This window comes from Elephas maximus, chromosome 6 (genome assembly GCF_024166365.1).
Source record: "Elephas maximus indicus isolate mEleMax1 chromosome 6, mEleMax1 primary haplotype, whole genome shotgun sequence".
In the NCBI taxonomy this organism is placed as follows: Eukaryota; Metazoa; Chordata; class Mammalia; order Proboscidea; family Elephantidae; genus Elephas; species Elephas maximus.
Genome location: NC_064824.1, coordinates 116434438 through 116457647, shown reverse-complemented (window position 1 = coordinate 116457647; position 23210 = coordinate 116434438). Strand labels below are relative to the sequence as shown.

Below are 23210 nucleotides of genomic sequence, written 5' to 3'. Positions count from 1 at the left end.
ATTCTGCTAGACGTGGACCCAAAGGGCTATTTATTATGAAGAGCCCCATCTTGAAAACCTTAATAAATCATCCACTGTTCAAAACAGACCTGCTGGACAGACAGCGAGGGGCCTGTCCTCGTTAAGTCCTCTTCAAAGCAGGAGAGTCTTTCCTCTCTTACAGTCAACCAGGCTGGGACCTTTTATTCTTCAAGGTTGGACCATGTGCTTTGACATCTAAATAAGTGAAATCATCCCAGTTCATATCAATAGGAGAAGCCTGGGTCCTTAATTTCAGAGTCCAAAGTACTGATCGCCAGGGTCAGCGGTTCTCAAGATGTTATCCACCCATGTGTGTGCCGGATCCCCTGGAAAGCTAGTTAAATGTCCTTTCTTGGCCCTACTGCAGACCTGTGAGTGAAAATGTTAGTTGTTTTTGTTAGTTGCCATCGAGTCATCTCTGACTCATGGTGACCCTATGTACAACAAAACAAAATGGTGCCAAGTCTTGCGCCATCTTCGCGATCGTTGGTATGCTCTAGTCCATTGTTGTAGCCACTGTGTGTTTTGAGTGCCTTCCCAACTCTGGGGCTCATTTTCCAGCACTGTAATGGGCAGCGTTCCATTATGATTCATAGGGTTTTTTTTTTTTGGCTAATTTTTGGAATAGATCACCAGGTCTTTCTTCCTAGCCTACCTTAGTCTGGAAACTCCACTGAACTGTGCCCACCATGGGTAACCCTGCTGGTATTTGAAGTGGCGATGTAGCTTCCAGCATCATAGTAACACACAAGCCACCACAGTATGACAAATTGACAGACTGGTGGTGGACCATAGGGGTAGGGCCCTGGAATCAACATTTTTAACAATTCTCCAGAGGAAAAGATTCTTATGAACATCAAAATTAGAAAGCAACTGCCCTAAGACCAGAAACCTTAGCATCCCATATTTACTTCGTGTGTTCTTTTTTGAGTCTGTCAGATGGATGCATCTTTTCTTTCCTGCATCCTGCTCACAGTGTGCTTGTAGCACCGTGCACACCTCTGCACAGTTTCTGGGAGGGCCTCGGGGAGCAGATCCACATCCATGTCAGCTGGGGATTTTCCTCAGATCTTTTCAAAAGCATGACTTGCACTTCTGGATTACAGCTTCTATGGAATAAAGGCCCCTTGGTGCAATCAAGCTCAGTATTCGAAGGTGGAGTCTCGGGCTTTGAGCAGCTGCTAAGAAGATTGAGGAGGTGTTTTCAGATAAAACAAGAGGGATCTTGAAGAGATTGTGGACATCTCAACTTCCCTAGAAAAATGGGCAGGGAGCTGGACTTTGCTGTCCAGAAGCAGGGGGATGGCCTCTGAGCTAGGATGTCAGGGCCGACGTGGGCCTGGGGCCTTGGAGCTCTCCACCCTGGCTGGGGTGCCCGGAACGTGTGTTTCTGCTGTAGCTCATCCTTCGGAGATGGTTTCACCTGAAATGGCCATTCCAATGGAGGCTACTGAGACTTCCCGATGTATCACCTCCAGAGCCTCAAAGCCATCTCTTCCTGTCCCCTCAAATCTCCTCTCTTCTCCTCCCCCACTTTATTCCCCTCCTTCTCCTTGATCTTCCTGCCTCTCTCTTTTGCCCTTCCTGTCTTAATAGATTGAAACCAACATTGTGTTCCGGCTTCTTGTGGTCCCAGCAAATAGCTCTTAATGTGGCTGTGGTGGATGAGTGGGGTGGTTGGTGAGAGTGTGTGTACCAGTGTGTGTGGGACAGCGGGGGGCACTTACCTTCCATCTCAGGTGTGGGGAGCAGAGTCATGTCCATACCCTGGGGTTTCAGCAGAGCCCTCATAGGCCCTTGCTGTGGACAGAAAGACACCTAAGTGATGATGCAGGACCACCTGGAGGGGGTGGCCTTTGCTGCCAGCGCTGGGAGGTCAGGAGCATGGCACCAGCCTCTTCTTTGAGGACAGCAATAGACATTTCCACTTGTTTCTAGTAAGCAGCATTTCATTAAACAGTTCACACCTCTTCAATTTTCTCACCAGGTCTCTGTGGCTAGGCAGTTACTCTTCTGGCTGCTGCTGCAAACAATAGCCCATGTGGGAATAAATTATACGGCGGAATAAGTTCAATATTGACAGTTTTCAAATCGATGAGGAATGGGGCCTGGTCAAAAAAGGGCAAGGGAGAGCCAGAGTCTCAGGTGGTGGTCATCCACGTGGATTCCTCCTCCCTGCTTCAGGGATAAGGAGCTTGGTGGTACAGTGGTTAAGCAGTCTGCTGTTAACCGAAAAGTTGGTGGTTCCAACCCACCAGCCACTCCGCAGGAGAAAGATGTGGCAGTCTGCTCCAGTAAAGATTTCTTTTTCTTTTTTTTAATCAAACTTTAGATGAAGGTTTATGGAACAAAACTAGTTTCTCATTAAATGGCTAGCAGACATATTGTTGTATGACATTGGTTAACAACCCCACCACATGTCAACACTCTCCGTTCTCAACCCTGGGTTCTCTATTACCAGCTTTCATGTTTCCTCCTGCCTTCCAATCCCTGCCCCAGGGCTGGTGCTCCTCTTTAGTCTTGTTTTGTTCTGTGGGCTTGTTCAATCTTTGGCTGGAGGGTGAACCTCAGGAGTTACCTCTTTATTGAGCTGAAAGGGTATCTGGGGGCCATACTCTCAGGGTTTCTCCAGTCCCTGTCAGGCCAGCAAGTCTGGTCTCTCTTTTTGAGTTAGAATTTTGTTCTACATTTTTCTCCACCTGTGTCCGGGACCCTCTTTTGTGATCCCTGTCGGAGCAGTCAGTGGTGGTAGCCGGGCACCATCTAGTTGTATCTAGTAAAGATTAAGCCAAAACCAAACCCACTGCTGTCGAGTCAATTCTGACTCATAGCGGATCCTATAGGACAGGGTAGAACTGTCCCAGAGGGTTCCCAAGGCTGTAAATCTTTACAGAAGCAGACTGCTACATCTTTCTTTGTGGAGTGGCTGGTGGGTTCAAGAGCTAGGGCTCTTTCCTTTAAGATTATAGCCTAAGAAATCCTATGGGACAGCTCTGCCCTGTCCTGTAGGATTGCTATGAGTTGGAATTAACTCGACAGCAATGGGTTTTTCAGGCCTTGAGGATGCGTTCTTAGTTCTCTTGCCAAGTAGCCAAGCTCTGTTTTTCTGAACCACTAGTGAGATGCTGGAGTGGATCTCTCTGCCTTCTCTAGAAAGGAAAGAACGCTCTGAGATTTGCTTCTCGTTGGCTTCTGTGTCCGGGTACAAGTGGGGAAGCAGAAGCCATTGGACGCTCCACCCTTTGCTTCACTGTTCCCCCACTTCCTAGACCATGAGAGCATGGTCTTGGGGGATGAGTGGGTGTAGGGGCTGGAGGCTATCACAGATCTGGGATAACCACTCTGGGTGCCTCATGGTGTAGGCTACACAGTGGGGCCAGGGCACAGGAGTGGGCCTGTGTTCTCTGGGGCCAGTGGTTTTCCAGGCTCAGGAAAGACAGCTCTTCAGACTCCCATTGACTGGTCTGAGGAGCCCCATTCTCCCAGGAACCAGCTGCTGAAGTCTGAGTGTGTGAGAGAAGCTCCTGCCTTCAGAAATTTCCCCTTCTGGAAGCAGCCAGCCGGGGTCTATTCTCATGACTCTTGTGCATGGTGAGCCTCAGAGAAGGAGCCCAGTTCTTTGGGGTGACGCGGTGTGAGGGGAATATCTCTCACACTTCAGCTCCCCCCTCTTTATCCCAGAAGCAATAGTCCACCCTTTTGGAGGCTTTCCTCAAACTTGGACCCCCTTAAAGACAATGAAAGGCAAGAAAGATGAGGAGAGGCAGCCGGGCCTGGAGCTACGTCTTGGCAGCTTCTGGGGGCCCAGGCACAAGGGGCAGGTTGTTGGAGATTCAGAGCGTATTTTAGCCAAACAACTCTGGCCCTTTCCAGTTCAGACCAGTCCCCCTCCCAGGGAGCCCTGGACTGCTGCAACACTGGCCCAGTGTCGCTTGGGGCAGGCTGCTGGCTGAAGGCCCGAAGCCCCAAAGCTCCAGGGAAGACTGGGGGCAGAGAGATGGTTCTGGGCAGAGATGCAGCCCCTGGGTGTGTGGGGGAGGGAACATGAGAGCCTTGTTGGGCATCTCTGTGTTAGTTCGCGGTGACGTAATGTGGTTGGCCTGTGGTTTGTGTGTGTGTGTGTTGATCAGGATGTTCCTGTTTTGCGGTTGTCTGATCACTTGTTTTTGGCCGTGGGCTTCTGTATGAGTGTTTATTTTTAGAGGCTGCCACTTCTGGCCTGAAGGTTGATCCTTGGGCATGGTCAGAACGTTCGTATTCTGTGGCTTTAAATTTAAGTATTTATTTGGGGGATGGGGTATTCTGCCTTTCCTGTCTTATTCTACTTTATGTGTGTGTGTGCGTATGTGTGTGGGAGAGTGATATGACAGTGTGGCATGTTAAAAGTCACGTGACCTTTGAGGTCAATTTGTTCTGATTTTAAATCCCAGCTTTACCAGGCCCCATGTGATTGCAAATAAATGGTTTCACTTTTCAGAACCTCAGTTTCTCCATGTTTAAAATAGAAATAATACTACTTGCTCACAGGATTAGAACTAATATATGTGTAAAGTGCCTAGCCAAGTGCCGAGCACACAGTAGGTGTTCACTGAATGTCGGCTGTTATTGTTGTATTTGTGTACACACACGCATGCACACACACACACACACATTCTCTGATGTGGCACTGGGTGTTGCGTGGGCACCTCTCTGGTGTACCCTGTGAGTGTGCATATCTGAGTGTTTCTCATCAGCGTGACTGCTGATCTTTGTGTGTGTCTCTGTGTCTCTTTGTGTCTGCTTTTCTGTGTGTGAGCGTGTGTGACTGCTGGGTATCTGGGCTGGAGTTTATGCAATGTTTGGGAAGGGGCTTTCTTTTCCTGCCAGCTGAGGCCCGGGTTGGAGTGAGGGCAGGGGAGGTGTGTATGTGTGTGCGTGCGTGTGCATGTGTGTGTGTGCATCTCGGGTCTCCAGGCTGGGCTGCTGACTGTACAGGGTGTGAAATCACTGAGTTCCTCTGGGTGGGGGAAGTTCTTAGTTCCTGAGTCAGCCCTTTGGCCATGAGCCACCCAGCGCTCACTTTTTCCTTTCAGAGAAAGTGTTGCTCATGGAGTCCCCAGAGCTGTCTGCAAAGAAAAGGACACTGGGTGTGGGGGTGGTGGGGGGATACCTCTCCTTGATGGAAACCTCTACCTTTGTGTTCTTGATCCCTAAAATGGCCCCTCTGCCTGGTCCCTGAAGCCCCTGCTCTGCACCCCCACAGGCCCTAGTGTTCTGAGGGAGAGTGTATTCCCTCATCCCTGGCCTGCTGGCTGTGTGGAGCCCAGCCTTGGCCAGCACTTCCAGGGGCCCTCAGCTGCTTCAGAGTAGGGGCGTCAGAGAGCTTGCTTTGGCGGCCCGCTGCCTGCCTGCCTGACTTGACCAGGGTCCCTTCCCCTGGGGCTTTGGTGGTGTGGGTTGAACTTGCTCATACTGGGGAGGGGTCAGTGAGGAGTGGGCAAGGTTGGGGGAGGACCCCGGAGAGGCCTCTGGAAATGTGTTGGTGGGTGGGATGAATGGCTTTTTATGTCTGAATGGTTTTAGAAAATTCTTTGTGTTGAGCCAGAGGCAAACTCAGCTGTGGAGGTGGAGGACAAGTTTGTCTTATAGAGCCCCAGCCCTGCACCCCTGCTGCCCTCCTAGGCTCTTCCTTGGCCTCCCTGTCAAAGATGAGAGAAGACTGGCTCTCACACCTCTCTGTGCAATGGGTCTCTAGCAATGGCTGCCTGTTCTGGGTTTTCCCTCTAGCCCAGTGAGGGAATTCCAGGAATCAGGGAGCAGGGGTAAAGGTGAAACTTTCTGAGGTGGGATGAGAAGGTGGAGTGATTATGCTTTCAGTGTCATCATTCAGGAATTAATGGTGATGATGGTGTAGCTCTCAGCTATTGAGCTCTCACCTGCGTAAATGTCAACTCACTTAAACTGACAGCATTGCATGTCCAATGAATATTGGCATTTCCATATGGTTCACCCTACTTTTATGAGAACAGTGGTGGCTTGGGGATAGAATTCTTTCCTTCCATGCAGAAGACCTGGGTTAGATCCCAGCCAATGCACCTCACGTACAGCTGCCACTGGCCTGTTGGTGGAGATGTACGTGTTGCTATAATGCTGAACAGTTTTCAGTGGAGCTTCCAGACTAGGACTAGGAAGAAAGGCCTGGTAATCTACTTTTGAGAATGACCCAGTGAAAGCCCTCTGGGTCACAACGGTCCGATCCACAACTGATTGTGTGGATGGCGCAGGAGTGACTGGAGTTTTGCTGCATTGTGCACAGGGTCACCGTGAGTCGGAGGCTTGATGGTAGCTAACAACAACAATGATGCTATTATTTTCCTCATTTCACAGATAAGGAAACTGAGACCCAGAGTGTAATTTATGTATCTGTGGTCATGGTCATGGCTAGTAAAATGCCAGAGCCAAGGCTGTGGACTGGGGCACTTTGCCACTCTGCCCAGTCATAGGCTCTGCCTAGCCTGAAGTTGTGGGTTGGTAAGGGCTCTGCCCAAAAGCCTGGGTGGGGGTCCTAATGTCGTTTCCCTTTCCCCACCTAGCTCTCTCACAGGGTGGTGAGAGGGAAGGTTTAAGGATCCAGGGAATGGCAGCTCTTAGCTCCTTTCTTGGGAGAACAGAAGATGTCCCTTCTCCCACTGACCTCTGCTGTCTGTTATCTCCCCTGACCCTCTCCCTTACAGAGGTGGTGGGACACACCCAGGGGCCACTGGACGGGAGTCTCTACGCCAAGGTGAAGAAGAAGGACTCCCTGCACGGGAGCACTGGGGCCGTCAATACAGCACGCCCCACCCTCTCAGCCACCCCCAACCACGTGGAGCACACGCTGTCCGTGAGCAGTGACTCGGGCAACTCCACAGCCTCCACCAAGACAGACAAGACTGATGAGCCTGTCCTGGGCACCTCCAGCACCCCGGCTGCCCTAAGCCCCGAGGAGAAGCGTGAGCTGGATCGCCTGCTCAGCGGCTTTGGCTTAGAGCGAGAGAAGCAAGGCCCCATGTACCACGCCCAGCACCTTAGGTCCCGCCAGGCTGGGGGCCCTGCTGCGCCCTCCTCTGGTCGACATGTTGTCCCAGCCCAGGTGCATGTCAATGGTGGGGCCTTGACATCTGAGCGGGAGACAGACATCTTGGACGATGAGCTACCCAACCAGGATGGGCACAGTGTGGGCAGCATGGGTACACTGTCCTCCCTGGATGGCGTCACCAACACCAGTGAGGGGGGCTACCCGGAGGCCCTCTCCCCACTGACCAATGGTCTGGACAAGCCCTACCCAGTGGAACCCATGGTTAATGGTGGGGGCTACCTCTACGAGTCAGCCAGTCGGGCGATCCCTGCCCATGCTGACCACCCAGCCCCTGTGCGGCCCTCTTACTCTGCACAGGAGGGTTTAGCTGGGTACCAACGGGAGGGCCCCCACCCATCCTGGCCACAGCCAGTGACCACCTCCCACTATGGCCATGACCTCAGCAGTATGTTCTGCTCTCAGTCCTTTCCGGAAACTGAGCCCCAGCTACCCCCAGCTCCAGCCCGCAGTGGAAGTAGCCGGGAGGCAGTGCAGAGGGGGCTGAATTCGTGGCAGCAACAGCAGCAGCAGCAGCAGCAGCCGCCTCGTCCCCCTCCCCGCCAGCAGGAAAGAGCCTACTTGGACAGTCTAGTGCCCAGCAGACCCAGCCCTCAGCCACTGTCAGAGACCCCAACCCCTGGTCTCCCTGAGTTCCCAAGGGCAGCCTCCCAGCAGGAGATTGAGCAATCCATTGAAGCCCTCAACATGCTGATGCTGGATCTGGAGCCCGCCTCAGCTGCTGCCCCCCTTCACAAGTCCCAGAGTGTCCCAGGGGCCTGGCCAGGGGCTTCCCCACTCTCCTCCCAGCCCTTCTCTGGATCCTCCCGCCAGTCTCAGCCACTGACCCAGTCCAGATCTGGCTACATCCCGAGTGGGCATTCCTTGGGAACTGCTGAGCTGGCCCCACGGGCCTCCCTGGAGTCCATCCCACCTGGCAGGTCTTACTTGCCTTATGATTATCAGCCATGTCCAGCTGGGCTTAACCAGAGTTTCCGTCCAAAGAGCCCAGCCTCCTCCTCCTCGTCTGCCTTTCTTCCAAATGCCCATAGCCCTCTAGGGCCTCAGCAGCCCCCGGCCTCTCTCCCTGGCCTCCCCACGCAGCCTCAGCTCCCATCAAAGGAGGTGACTTCAGACCCATCCCGAACTCCAGAGGAAGAGCCATTGAACCTGGAAGGGCTGGTGGCCCACCGGGTAGCAGGTAAGAGCCTCAGGGACCATTGATCCTAGGTGTTCCCTCCTTACTCCCTCTGCCCCTCTTCACCTTGGTCTTGGCTAGTCTTGCTGGGAAAGAGGGTGCAGACACAGCAATCACTCCTTGGCTGGTGCTGCTTTGGCCCTACCCAGAGACTGTCAGGAGCCATGTGCTGGCCATGTCTTCCTGCATTCATGCCTGCTAGGCACCAGGCTAGGCACTGAGATTCAGAGATGACCGTCTCTTGGGTTCTGCCCTCAAGGAGCTTACAGTCTAGTGAGGGGACAGGCACACAGAAATATAATCCTACTAGAGTGCAGTGTGTGCTACGATGGAGGTGTGCACCAAGGGCTACCACCTCAGGCACTTAGGGCAAGCTTCCTGGAGGTGGTGACTTTGGGGCTGGAGTGTAGATGTGGATGTTCTAGGCATAGGGAAGACGCTTACTGTACCCGCTTGCAGTGCTCTGTCCTCACACTTAGGTTCCATGGGGAGGTGTGGGGAAGGGTTGAAGGAGCCTCTGCAGACACTCCTTCCCTTCTGAGCCTTCCCAGAGGCCACTGTGAAGCTGGAGACAGTACTCTTTGGCTCTGAGTGTTCAGCCCCGAGGGAGTCTTTCGCGACATTTCTCTGAGTGGGGGAGGGCAAGGTCACCTTTTTGGTCTGATTTTCTGTTAATCCTCATTGTAGGACCAACCTGTATGGGAAACAGATGCTGGGAAACAAAGCTCCATTTCCCTGTCACAGGATGGACACATCTTCCTGAGAGAGAGGAGAACAGGGGGTAGCCAGAGATTAGAGAGATAAAGGCAAAAAAGCCACCAGCAGGGCTGAGCATCCATTACCATGTTGGGCAGGACAGCTGGGGCTCCCTTCATTCCCGGTAGCCTAAGCCCATGACCATTCCATGGGGAAGCCAAAGTGGGCGGGTGATCCTGTAGATTGATTTTGTCGTGCAGGTGACACCAGGCGGGAGTGGAGTATGAGAGTGTGGGGCTAGGTGGGCCTTGTGCCTCCCCTCCGCTCAGGGAGGAGAAGAGGACCTGAGCAGCTGGCTCTGATCTCCACCCTTTTTCCTAAATTTAGGGAAAGCTGAATCACAGGCCAGCTGCAGGGAGGGAAGGAGACGCCCTCCTGGGGATGATGGTGGGTTTGGGGAAGCAGCTGAGGGGGCAGGCCAGCTGGCTCTTGGGCTAGGTCCAGGACCTGGGTGCAGGGCATGGATGCCCTCTGCCTATACTTCAGAGCAGAAGTACTTCCAGTGCCCCACTCTGCTGGCTCTTGTGGTGAGATCTCTTAGAGAATGCCGAGACCTGTCCTGGAGCTCCTGGTTCCCAGGTCACCATGGATCTTCAGGGCACACACTGTGCTCAGGCTCTGGGAAGTATGGGGCTTCCTGGTGCTTTTGCTGCCCAGCCTCACCTTTCTTTTCCTTCTGTACAATGGGTATTGTTACAGAGCCCTAGAGACTCAGGCCAGGCACTTCCCTAAGAGTTAGTCCGTCCAAACCCCCGCCTCCAGGCAGGGTAGACTTGCCCCCCACTTCAGACAGGCAGTAACCTCACAGATCCTTGAAGGCCCTTTTCAGTGATACCTGTGGCCCCAAGGCCTTCGCCCAGAGTCAAGGCTTGCTGGAACCACCTCTAGAAGGTTACCTGATCAAAGGAATAAAAAAAAAACCCAGTGCTGTCGGATCAAAGGAATAGAGAATAGCAAATAATCTCTCTTTTTAGCCCAAATATCAGGGGTCAGATATTAGCTAACCTGAGAAGTCTGACCTGCTCTTGATCTGGCCTGGGACTGAGCGTTTGGCTAGAGGAGGGGAACTGCAAAGAAATTAGAGTTTCACGGAAGTATGTAAAGGTTCCCAAGAAGACACAGGCCCAGTTCCGTCCCCGAGGAAGCTCTTCTAGAGCTTGCTTAAGAGGAAGCTATAACCCTAATGGGCCCTGGAGGCATGTCCACCCTGTAGTGGATCTTCTTCCCTCAGCCTTTTCTCTCCTGCCACTTGCCAAGGTCATGACCATCAACCTCTGTATCCTTTAGCCTCTCAGGCTTTGACTGCTAAGAAGCATAGGGAAAGATATTGTTGGCACACAGCATCTCCATCCCCCAATCTTGCTACCATCTGCACCAATGGTCGGTGACTCAGTCAGGAGAAGGGATGAGCTGTGTAGAGGGGAAGTCACATGCTCCCTAGAAAGTTGCCTCTTTGCTCCATGTTCTGTCTTCAACAGAACTTCTTGTGTCAGCAGTTCCTGCTTGCACAACTTCCTCCGTAGCCCTTCAGGGGGTCTGTAGTGGTTATCTAGATAAAGGGGCAGAGGAGGGACAAATGGATATAAATAGTCTGGGAGCCAATGAGGATAGACTCCGGCACCACCTCTTTCTGTTTGTTCTACTTTCTTTTGAAAGAAGCTAGAACATAAACTTCAACATGAGTAACCTAGGAAATTCAGGTCTGAGGGAGAACCATTTCATGGCCTAGAACTTGATCTGGTTTCTCCTGACTTTTCTCCCTTAGGTCTGTCTTTTCCTCCTTGGCTGCCCTCCATACCTCAGTACTATGTCCCTAGTTCATTCCACTTTGATCCAACCTCCTTTTATGTCTTATTTCAGCTTAGAGCTCAGAGAATGTAGTGACAGTTTTTTTTTTAACTTGATGGAGGTACATACCAGAAATCTATAGTACATACCACACTTTCTTGGGAAACATTAGAAGAATTACCATTGTAGTCAGGGACAAGATAAGGATGCCTGTTATCACCACTGTCGTTCAGCAATGTATTGGCTGTCCTAGTCAATGCAGTAAGACAAGAAAAAGAAATAAGAGTCAGAGTTGGCGAGTCCACTGTAGTTATCTTATGTTCCTGATTCTGTGACTGTACTGATCTCAGATGTCTCTAGAGGTAGAGATTTCAGTGCATATTGGAAATCAGATATGGATCTTATCCTTAAGGAGTCTGAAGTTTAGTGGGGGAAGAAAGAACTGGAATTTTAAAATCAAGCCATTTGTAATAAGAAAAGTATGGACAGTTCTGTGGGAGTGAAGGGAAGCAGGAGAGATCACTCAGAGATTGGAGAGACCATGTTGAGCATGGGTTTTAAACGGATCCTTGAAATATGGGTCAGATTTTGAAAGTGAGTAGGGTCAACAGACAGAAAGTTCATAGTAAATATTTGGATGAAGTCAGGAAAGCATAGGAAATATTTGAAGAATGGTGAATAGATTGAGAGCGTATAGACTATGTGAGGAAAAGTAGCCTGGGGCCTGTCTCTAGATGCTTCAGACAGCAGACTAAGGAGTTTGTGTTTTACCTAGCAACAATATGGGAAGCCATTACTGTGCTTTAATCAGGGGAACATACCATGATCAGAGTTATAGGTTAGGAAGATGTATCTGTTGGCTTTTGACAGGAAAAGTGGAAAATAGAAGAGTGGGAGTAGGGAGATGCTAGGAAGTTATTAGATAGCTGAGGTGATGGGGGACTGGATTAGAGTGCAGACCATGGGAATTGAAAAGAAGAGGTGAATGCCAAGGACACTGTAGGAGTAGAACCCATACCCTTACAAATTGATTGGATGTGGTTAGTAAGGGAGAGGGAGACACCAAAGATGATTCCGAGGGTCTGTGAATAGAAACAGAATGGCAGTTCCATTAACAAGCTGGGAGTCAAGATATGCTGAGTTTGAGGTGACAGTGGAGCCTGTAGGTAGAGATGTGTGGAAGGTAGTTGAACATCTGGAATTGGGGTTTAAAAAGAGTGGCAAGAGCTGTATATTTTGGAGTCATCCTTACAGAAGTGAAGGTTGAAGCTTTGAGCATGGGGAGAAGAGAACCTAGGATAGATGGTCATGAGGGAAAGTGGAGGCTGTTAAGGGGACTGAGAACAAATGTTCAGAGCAGTGAGAGGACAGTGCTTCATCATCGCAGTCAAGATAGTGAAGGATTTCAAAGAGGAAGGGTATGGGGGTTAGCAGTGTCACTGTGGAGAGGTTATGAGGAGGAGGACTGAGAAAAATTCATTGAGCATGCCAATTAGTTGGCCGCTGGTAATTTTCAAAAGCATATTTTCAGAAGAGTGATGGTGACAGAAGCCAGACTCTGAGGGATTGAGGAGTGAGTGAAGAGGAAGTGAAGACAGCACATCAACTACTCTTTTGAGTGGTTTTGTGATAAATGGGAAGAGAATGGTAACTACAGAGGGCAGCAGGATATTGGGAACTCTTGTGAATATAGGAGTCATAAGAATATTTTTAGGTAGAGGAGTTGGAGAGGCAGAGATTGACTATGGAGGGAGGAGGGAGAAGAAAAAGATATAGGAGAAAGAAATAAAGTGATAGAATGAGGTCTCTAAGGAGATAAGAGGGATAGGCTTAGGATCTCAAGTGGATAATTTAGGCTTAACCAGTAGATAAGAAACCTCTTCATGAAATAAAAATAAAGGATGGATAAAGCTTAAAAAAAAAATTGATGTCAAGATTTGAGAGCTTGAATTGAGAACCAACCTTTCTTATTTCATCATGGAAATAGGAGATGAGGTCAAGGCTCATGAATCAGTGCTACGTGCTAGTCTAGGCTCTGGGAGAATGGTTACAAGTAAAATAGAGGAAAACCCTTGCGTTCATGACACTTCCATTCTAGTTGGAGAAGAGGGATGATAAAGAAATAAGCAAATACTATATAATCTCTCAAATGAGTGATAAGTGCCATGGAGAAAATAAATAAAGAGGTGAAGTGCCAGTGAGAGGTAGATGTTAGGTGGGTAGTTGTACTTTACATAGGTTGGTCAGGGAAGGCTTCATTGGGAGGTAAGGGAATGGGCCATATAGAGAAGCAAGTGAAAAGGCCCTGAGGCCGGTGCCTGGTATGGCTAGAACAGAGTAATGGAGGGGAGTGTAGTGGAACATGAAGTCAGAATGGGGGCAAGCTTGTAGTGAGTCTTGTAGGTGATTGTAAGAACTTTGGCTTTTACCACATGTGGCACGAGAAGCCTTTGGAAGGATTTGGGCAGAGATGTGACATCATCTGAATTGTTCTGTGTGTCCAGGATAGAAGGAGGGAGACCAGTTAGGAGGCTGCTACTATTGATCAGGGTTGTAGCAGTGTAGATGGTGAGAAGGGCTCAGATTGTAGACATTTTGAAGATGAAGCCAACAGGATTTACAGATGGATTAGAGATGAGATTTGAGAGAAAGAAAAAAGTCAAGGTTTTTGGCCCTAGTTGCTCTTTACTGAAATGGGTAAGAATGTGGAAAGAGTAAGTATAGCAGGAATATTGCAAGTGTGATTTAGGATTTGAGAAGCTCATGAGATTCAAAGAGGAGTGGAATCAGGACTTTAAATTGGAAGGGTTGGAGTTTAGAAAGAAATGTTGGAGTTGTTAGCGTATGGATGTCATGTCAAGCATTGGATTGAATGATAGCACCTAGCAGCTGAGTCCAGGTGGAGAAAGGTGCCAGGATTGAGTCCTGGGGCCTCCTGCATTTAGAGGTCAGAGACATGAGGTGGAATCATGAGAGGAAACTGGAATGGGCAGTTTGCAAAGTAGAGGGAAGCCGAAGAACATGGTGCCCTGGCACCCAAGAGGGCTGGAATTGGCCTCTTGAGGAGAATGAAAAAGTTTAGAGCAGACATTGTGGTGTGAAAGAGAATTGGAAGTCAACAGGGTGAATAAAAGGATAACATAGTAGGTCCTTATAGTGCATCCAAACAGGTTCACTTTAGGACTTTCTCTGGGGGCATTCAGCAGCTTGGGGCAGGAGTGGGGGAGAGAATTATTAAGGAAGGTCTGACCGAAGAGCCAAAGGGTGAGGAATGCTAGCATACTGGGGAGTGTGACCCTTGGGCTCAGGCTAGAAGGGTCACCGCTGAATCAGGAAGAGGCAGGTGACTTTGAAAGTAGGAGAGGCCCTGGGAAGGCCATGGTGACTGTGAGGAGCTGGTGAGGGTATGGGGTGACCAGGACTGAAATCCCCTGGCCCCAGCCAGCACCTTCTTCCTCCCACTCTGGGGGTAGAAAAGAGAGAGACATGTTATCCTACTAAACAGCACGAGGGCCACCCATGCTTTTGGGAAGCAAGGCCCTGATCCACCCTCTCTTTTTGTTTTACACCCTCCCCACCGCCCTTCAGTATGTGGACGGATTCTCGACTCTCAGCACCAACTAATCTTGATTTTCTCTTTGTTTTTGTTTTGTTTCGTCTTGTTGAATTCCTCATCCCCTGCGTTCTCCACGTGTCCCGTGTTCATCTGTCCTTTGTGCCATTGGTGGGGTGCCCTCTTTGCCTGGTATCTCCCCTCCACCCCTGCCTGCCTTTTCCCTATCTCCCACTCCTGCCGGCTCCCCTGGGGTGGGGCTTGGGCAGCATATAATGCCAAACTGCAGGGCATTGGGCAGAGTGTCAGCTTCCAGCACCTTCCTCTCCACCGGCTCCGATCCTCTTCCGTCTCTGGTTGGCTCCTCTCCTTCTCCTTTCTTCCTTTATAGCTCTCTGTCCCTCACTTTAGCTCTTAGTTTCTCTCTTTCCTCTCTTCACCATGTGCTATTCCTCTCACCCACCTTCTTCCTCATTCTCTTCTCTCACTCATTCTTCTCCATTTCCTCCTCATTTTTCTTCCTTTCCCCCTTTTCATCTCTTTCTTATTGTCTTTTCTCACTGCCCCCTCTTCTCTTTCCTTGCCCACCTTTTCCTCTCGCCAACCTCTCTCCTCTATCCTCCCATCCTTCCTGCATGAGCAGTGCTCCCACTTCTGCATGGACACAGGCCTGATGCTTCCAGCCTTGGCTCACTTTTGGGGCTCCCCGTGGAGACAAAGGGCTTTGCAGTGAGGGTGCCCCTTGCCCCTGAGTGAGGGCTCGGTTCAGCCTACCACTCTGGTCGCTCTGGCCAGATCCCCCTGAGGAACCAGGCCATACTATGCATCAGGCGCTGGGCACAGGCAAACAGTGATGCCTCAGCATCTGCTGCTCTGTCCACTCTTGAGTAGGACATGGCCCAGGTAGAGTACCTCCGCTGACCTCCTCCTGAATCTCTGATCCTAGGACCTGTGGCCAAGAGTCAGAACCCTGGGTGGCTGTCCTGGCTCTGCCTGTGACCACTTCTGTGACCTAGGCAAATCTCTGAATTACCCAGACCTCAGTTTCCAAATCTGAAAAATGGAGGAATGGTAGCCCCTGAAGCCCTGCCTTGCATATTTGGCCTGGTGGCTGTGACACACCCCAGACACGATGGGCCCTCATCAGGGGTCAAGTGACTTTATGTGAGGATGATGTAGACTGTTGACTTCAACCCCCTACTTTCTGGGACATACAAGCTCATAGGCTTTTACCACTGAAAGGATGTCAACCAATCCTTTCTCCTGCTTCTCCAAGCCTGGAGGCCAAGGTTAGGGAGAAGATGATGGGCTCAGGCTGCCCCGTGCCATGGCCTTGAGCAGTTCCAGGAAAAGGCGTAGAGGGTGATGGGAACTGTTGGCTCGCAATGATAATGTCTAGGCCTTTCACTGATTCCTTTCCCTAGTCCATGGATAACTGGGAGATGGCTCTAGTAGACTGCCCGCTCCATCTTCTCCTCTCTCTCTACCTCTCTCGGCCCAGTGGTGGGGAGTGCAGTGTTCAGCAGGGCTTGGGGTTTGGGGCAGGCTCTGGGGCAGTGGCCCTGTCCTGAGGGGAGCTGGCATGGCTTGCCCTGGGGCTGTTAGTGTAGTTGCCGTGTGGCTTTCTGGTACCCTGGCCCAGCAGGTGGCTTCCTGGACCCCCTCACTTCTGGAGCCCCAGGCATGCAGCCGGACACCCAGCCCCACCATCTGGAGCTGAGGAACCCAGTCTTTTGGAAATCGGAAGGCTGGAAAAAGAAAGAAGAGCTGGGTCTGTGGGGTGGAGGTGGCCTGTGGTGGGAGGTGGTGTAGGGGAGGCATGTGACAAGGCCTGACCCTGGCGTATGGGATCCAGGGGTGGCGGGTCGCTGTGTTTTGTCAAAGTGCGGATACTGATTTATGTTAGGACTACAGCTCCCAGAACTGCAGCTCTGTGTGTGTGTGTGGTGTGGTGTGGTGTGTAACGTGGCCCTTAGAGAACCAGAAGGGGCTCCTGAAATGTAGGGTGTTGTTATTCTAAAGAGCATAAGGGTTCCCCGCTCCTCAGTCTGGGTAGAACACGACTCAGCAGCCTGCTGGCAAGACCTTCCAGAGTCTTCTGGGCCGGCTCCCTTTTCTCCCTTCTTCATTTGCTTCCTCAGACCATATGGGTTGGTCTCCTGCTGGGGTAGGGCTGACTGCAGATGTCCTGAAGGTGACTCAGTGACTTCACTCAGTGCCCCATCATTCCAGTGTCCTACTGCCATTCCTGTTGGGTTAAGGAGTTGATGTGTGTGTGCTTGTGTGCATGAGTGTGTGTGCATGCCTGTGTGCACCTATGCGCGTGTAAGGAGGGAGCATATAGAGACAGAGGTCCTGAGAGAAAGCACAGGGTGAAGAGACTGAGAAAATCCTGGTGTGGAGGGTGGAGGATGGTATGGAGGGTGGTAGGGGAGCCAGCCTATTTTTATCATCAGTCTGTGAGACATGAGAGAGGGGTGTTCTCTCTCTGACACTGACTATCAGCTTGTGTCCAGACTCTCCAGCTTGGCTGAGGAACAATGGGGCTCTCTTCTCTCCCCTCCACCATGCCCCATCTCCCCGCCCAACATGAAAGAAAAGAGAGAGGGAACATGGCTCTCCGGGCGCTTCAGGGCAGATCAGGGCTTGCCAAAGGGGACAACAGTGAGACGCTGTGTCCAAAGACGGAGATGTCCATGGCTGGCCACGGGTGTGGTGGGGTGCTCTCTGATGGAGGGGTTGGCCCTATGGGAATGGAATGTGGGGCCTTCCCCATTCTGCAGAGGGAGGCTCTGCCCTGCAGTGCCTTCACTCTTTGGAGGTCGTTCTGTCCATCCCCTTGTCTTTGGTCAGAACATGCCTCCCAAGTGCCAGATAGATGGTGCTGGAGAAGGGGGATTGAGAAGGTACAATTCTCAGATGTCTCAGTGGCCTCTTTTCTGTGTCTCATGCTCTCCACATTTGAGGAACCCTCCTGCAGGCCAGCCTCATCCCCTGTGCTGCAGTCACCATCATAGCCCATGAACATGTAGAATGTCTTGGGTGGAGCAAGGAGAAGATTCTCTGTCTGTCTGGGAAAGTCAGTGTCTCAAATTGAGGCAAACCCATTTTTCAACGGCAAACACCAAATGTCCAAACAGGAGAACTGGCCACCTCTTGAAAAGGCCAAGGAATCTGCCAGAAAGAGGCTGCCAGGAGATGGGGAGCCGGGAGCAGAGACCAGCCCTAATGCATTTCTTTTAACCTTGGAGTTTGAATCCATTCCAAATCCCAAGAGCCTTTCCCAAATGGGCCTTCTTTGTCACAATTATTATTAGAAAATCAATGGCTGTGTCTGTTTTCTTCTAATGTTTTTGCCAGGAATGAAGCCAGCGGCAGCTCTGACCGAGCTTCTCATGAGGCCGATGTGAGGAAGGGCTGGGGGAGGAGTATGGCCAAGGGCACAAGGGCAGGATCTCTGCACCGTGAGCCCGGGAAGCCCGGATTGGACAATTCCAGTGCGCTGCTCAACCCTGTCAAAGCTGTGTCCCATCTTTCATCTGGCTAAGGCTCTTGACAGCCCATGGTTGGGACTAATGCATCCTCCATTTTACCATTCTGAAGATAAGGGCACATCAAAGCTTCTGTGCTTTGAGGAAAGCAGTTTGTGGGCAGTAGAATGAGGGCAGAGTCCACCTCCTGCCGCCATTGGGCTCTGTCTTGGTGGAGATGTCAGGGCTGCCTCTGAATAGTGAAGGGCCCAAAGTGAAGCTCAAAGCCCCACCCCAGCACCTTCTGCACTTAATGTCCAGATTCTGCTGCTCGTCCCTAGTTACGGATGAGTGTGACTGCGTGTCTCAGAGTGACCGTGTGTGTCTGTGTCTCCATCCCAGCACTTGGTAGCTGGCAGCCTGTTGTTCATGACAAGTTGGAGGGAAGCTTCTCTGCCTATGCTTTTCACAGCGTATTTTGTGGCTGTGCCAGGGGATGCCTGGGGAGCTGAGGGCTGCGTGGGGGCATGAAGACCCCACTGTAGATAGAAGGTGATTCCATCTGAATGCGGGTGATTTCTGCTTGGCCTTACTGGCTCGTTCCTGGGGGCCAGCAGTGAGTGTGTGTGTGCACACTTGCACGTGCCATTGCTCAGTGATCTCAGATGTGCTGGCATGAGGCTACGGAGGCCAGATCCTCTGTCCCACGTGACCAGGGACATTTGGTAAGTCCCAGGAAAGGCAGCTGCCTTTCCTTCCCTGCCTGGTGGTGGTGAAGGCAGGGCCAAGACTCTCTTCCCAGAAGATAATCATGATCAGGAGTCCACCCTTCCTTCCCACTGGCCCAGGGTGAGATCTTGACCTCTGAGACCCTGGAAGTAAGCTTTCTAAGATTCCGGGAGCCAGCTCAATGAGGCAGTGGATTCTGCGCCTCAGCCCAGATGTTGAAAGAGGGAGCGGGAAGGAAAGTGGGTGAGGTTAACAATGTCCCCTGGCCTGTGGAGTAGGAAGGGAAGTGCAGAAAAGCAGATGGTCCACATGACCTCAGGGCTCTCTTTGCCTACTGTTCTGCTGGGAGAGACAGGGTGGAAGCCTCCGCCATCTTTGGGCAAGCGAAGGAGGTGGGTAGCTAAGGGACCAGTATAAGGGAGGTTGGGAGAGGTTTCAGAGGAGCACTAGGCGAAGGCAGGGGCATCCTAGAGAAGGCCAGCAATCCCAGGGGTCAGTTGAAGCTGGGGACTCCATAACAGGAATTAATTCTTCTTTTGTCTCTCTTTGGGAACACCATTCACAAGATGATACATTCTTAGCACTTTTTCAATAGCTCTTCCCCATGGGCTTGATGTTGCTTGTTGGTTGATGCAGTTGCCTTGGAGACTGGCTCTCCCTCCCTCCTCCTTCCCTCCTTTGCTTGGAATCTCTGGCCCTCTGCCTCCAGGGGTTGGACAGAGTTGACATCTGTTTCTTGTATCAGTCCTTTGTGCTCTTGGCCCTAATGCAGTGTGGATGGAGATTCCTGGTGGAGACTTAGCCCAGTCTAAGCAGATCCTCAACCCTGCAGAGAAAGCCCGAGTGCGGGCCGAGTTGGAAGGCTGGGAGGTGTTGAGGGGAGACAGGCCTAGCTCCAGCTTGCCCCTGAGCTAAGATGACTGCCTTCTCTGGGTGGGTTAGTCCCCATTGTTCATTTCTTACACAATATGTTGATAGCCTTCTACCCCTGCCATTCCTCCCAGGAGTGCAGGCTCGGGAGAAGCAGCCTACAGAGCCCCCAGCCCCTCTCCGGAGGCGGGCAGCCAGCGATGGACAGTATGAGAACCAGTCTCCAGAACCCACATCCCCCCGGAGCCCTGGGGTCCGCTCCCCCGTCCAGTGTGTCTCCCCGGAGCTGGCTCTTACCATTGCTCTCAATCCTGGAGGGCGTCCCAAAGAGGTGAGTCTTTGGCTTCTTCCTGGGCCACAGAGGGGAGCAGAGCCCACCTTAGCACTCCAGGGACCTGAAAGTCAACTTGGTGGGACTGACCGATCAGTCAGCCTGTAGTAGTGTTTGTCCTCCCTGCATCGTCACTCACAGTCCTCTTCTCTGGTGTGTGGAATCTGGACCCTATTCCCCCTACCCCCCACACAAAGAGCTTTTATGCCTCTAATTTCTGACACTTCTTACCTTAGCACTGAGACTTAAAGAGAGTCCGTTAGTAGGGTGGTTAAGGATACAGGGTATGACGTGTTGTGTGCTGTTGAGTTGATTCCGACTCATAGTGACCCTATATGACAGAGTAAAACTGCCCCATAGGATTTCCAAGGCTGTAATCTTTACGGGAGCAGACTGCCAAGTCTTTTATCCTGTGGAGCCGCTGGTGGGGTTGAACTGCTGAGCTTTCAGTTAGCAGTTAACCATTGCGAAACCAGGCTCCTTGGGTATGACGTAGGGGACCACAATCTCAAAACTCCAAATGAGATCATATAGAGTTCCCCTGGGAAATATAACTTGGATGTCAACATGTTTGCATTCTGAGACGTTTCAGTAGTTAGAGGCAGTAGGTCTCAAACTTTAGTGGGCAGACAGTTACCCCCGGGAGTTTGTTAAAAATGTAGATTTTCAAGTCCACCCCAGAGATTCCAATGTAGGAAATCTGGGGTGAGCCCAGAAATTTGCATTTTTAATGTGCACCCTGAATGAGTCTGATGTTGGTGGCCCATGGACCACATCTGGAGAGAGAATCTAACTGTCCTATAAAATCCAGACTAAAGAGCCATTCTAGATATAAATGGCTTTTGGGCATCTTTTTCCTCCTGCCTTCGGACAGGATCGCAGTCCCCCAACCCCAGCCCTACACTTTAGCTGCTGCCTTGTTCTGAAATATTTCCAAGGTGAATGCTCCTGAATTCCATCCATTCTTGACAATGACCTTGAAAACAGCCACTTTCTCAATCTCTCAAGTACAAGGAGTTGTTGGGGCTGTGAATGGCCCAGATCTCACTTAATCCCCATTTTCCTAAGGAGCTGTGGGTAGTCAGGCTGGCAAGGTGATTGTAGACCAGTTACCGCACTGTCCTTGTTTCCCAGGCCATCTGAAGGGGAAATTTATCCTCCTCAGTGCATGGCCACCAGTGGATCCCCCCATTTTTCTACCCTTTGTTCTTCCCCTGCAGCCCCATCTGCACAGCTACAAGGAGGCCTTCGAGGAGATGGAGGCGACCTCCCCAGCCAGCCCCTCGCCCAGTGGTGGTAAGACCTCCCTGCTAAGCCTGTCTCCCTGTGCCACCTCTAGCCCTGACCCCAACCTCTACCTGTGTAAGTGCCCAGGTTGGGGGTGTGGAGGGAGTGTGCCAGCAAAGTTGGGCATGGGTCGTAATTTGCCCCTTCCCATCCCCAGGACTCCTCTCACCTCCCCCTCTACCCCTACCCTGTCCTTTGCCATGTCTTCAGGCCACTGTTTTTTTCTTTGTCCATGACCATGCATCTAAGGATGCAGCAGCCCCAGTCTTAGGATCCAGACTGAGTGACTGTGGGGTCCCTGGGCTCCCATGTTACGGAAGTTGCCTAGTGGTTGAGTCTTTTTGCATCCTACGTGCAGAGGAAAATGAGGATGTTCTCTCCCCCATCCTAAAGTGATTCTTCCTGACTTGCTGGCATTTGACCTTCTTGTTTCTGACCCCATTTCTGTCTTCACTGGGGCACCTTTTCCATTTCAGGAAACTATTTAGCTTCCACAAAGGAAAGAAAGGTCCAGAACCCTCATGCTGATAGAATTCCTGTCTCATAAGTCCTCAGCCTCCAAGCAGGGGCATTTAGTGGGTCTCCCCCTGAGGTGCTCACTAGTGAGGCAAACCCCCAAAGGGCAGAGACATTTCCAACCAAAGAGAAGGCCTGAATAATCCCCAGGGTGGGGCCAGTGTTCCTTTGTATAGAACAAAAGACATTAAGAGGAGCGGGAGGTGGTAGTTGTGGGGGAAGCAGTGAGGGAACATCACAGACGGATTGAGTGACCCAGTGTCTGTGTGAGTGGCCCGGGTCAGCAGAAGAGCTTGATGCTGTTGTCTGGGCCCAGCCTCTCAGCTGTCCGTTTAGGGGAGGTGGAGTGAGGGAAGGAGAAGTGCAGCTGGCTGTCCTGCAGAAGGGAGGAATGTGTCAACAGCGTCTGACCCATGTGCCAGCAGAACTTGTGCTGGCTACCATCTTGGGGATGCAGTATTCTAAGTTGTGACTGATCCGCTCCGGGAAACCATGGTTCTCCCTAGAGCAGTGCTGTCCAATGGAAATACCACATGAGCCACACCTGTCATTTCGTATTTTCTGGCAGCCTTATTAAAACAAGTAAAAATAAACTGATGAAATCAATTTTAATAATATATTTAATACCAAACATCCAAAATAATATAATTTCAATAAATCAAAAATCAAACCCGTTGCCATCAAGTTGATTCTGACTCATAGCAACCCTATAGGACAGAGTAGAACTGCCCCACAGAGTTTCCAAGGAGAAGCTGGTGGATTCGAGCTGCCGACCTTTTGATTAGCAGCTTAGCTCTTAACCACTGCACCACCAGGGCTCCATAACTTCTACAGGTAAATAATATAAAAAATATTGATGAGATATTTTACATTCTTTTATTAAAAAAATGTGTAAAAAGAAACCAGTGACCTTGATGTTAATAGTATATTTTCTTTCACTCGAAATATTGAAAATATCATTTCAACAACATAAATATTATTGAAATATTTTATTTAAAAAAACTTTAAATATATATTTTCATATATGTTAATAGTATGTTTTCTTTCACCTAAAATATTGAAAATATTATTTCAACAACATAAAATATTGTTAAAATATTTTTTACTTAAAATATTATATATATATGTATTTTTTATACTAGATCTTTGAAATTTGGTGTCTTACACTTCTAGCTAATCTCAATTCAAATGAACTACACTGCAAGTGGTCAATAGTCACATGTGACTCCTGGCTGCCATATTGGACCGTGCAAGCCATAATATTGGTTACATTCTTCAGTTTGTGTCAACGTTCTCATTTTTTCTGTTCTAGGTGTTCCACTTGCTTTAGTTTTAATCTCACTGCCCCTTCCCCCCACCTCCCGCCCCAAATTTCTTGTTTATGCTTTACAGTAACTGCTGTCCATCTGGTGTCATATGGATAATTAAAGAGTGCAGCTCTCAAGGGTGAAATTCTTTACTTTTTGAGCTAGCCTGCTATTTAGTTAAAAAGGTGATTTCACAGGATAGTTTCTGTTCAAAGTTTAAGGAGTATTTCAGGGCAGTAGCCTCGGGGGCTCCTCCAGTCTCAGTGGGTCCAGTAAGTCTGGATTCTTTGA

The 23210-nt window shown here is 50.5% G+C and overlaps 1 protein-coding gene across 9 annotated transcripts in view; it reads left to right on the top strand.

The window, feature by feature from the left end:
* TNS1 (tensin 1) overlaps positions 1-23210 on the top strand; it is a 254365-nt gene that overhangs the window by 196515 nt on the left and 34640 nt on the right. For 6 of the 9 annotated variants that reach the window (XM_049888124.1, XM_049888125.1, XM_049888129.1 and 3 more), the window contains 5 exons: positions 6735-8315; positions 14679-14765; positions 16055-16180; positions 19613-19809; positions 21030-21105. In XM_049888124.1, coding sequence (XP_049744081.1) covers positions 6735-8315; positions 14679-14765; positions 16055-16180; positions 19613-19809; positions 21030-21105 — 2067 coding nt within the window. The remainder of the gene's footprint in view (positions 1-6734; positions 8316-14678; positions 14766-16054; positions 16181-19612; positions 19810-21029; positions 21106-23210) is intronic. The other 3 variants (XM_049888127.1, XM_049888128.1, XM_049888126.1) reach the window with 2 other exon arrangements.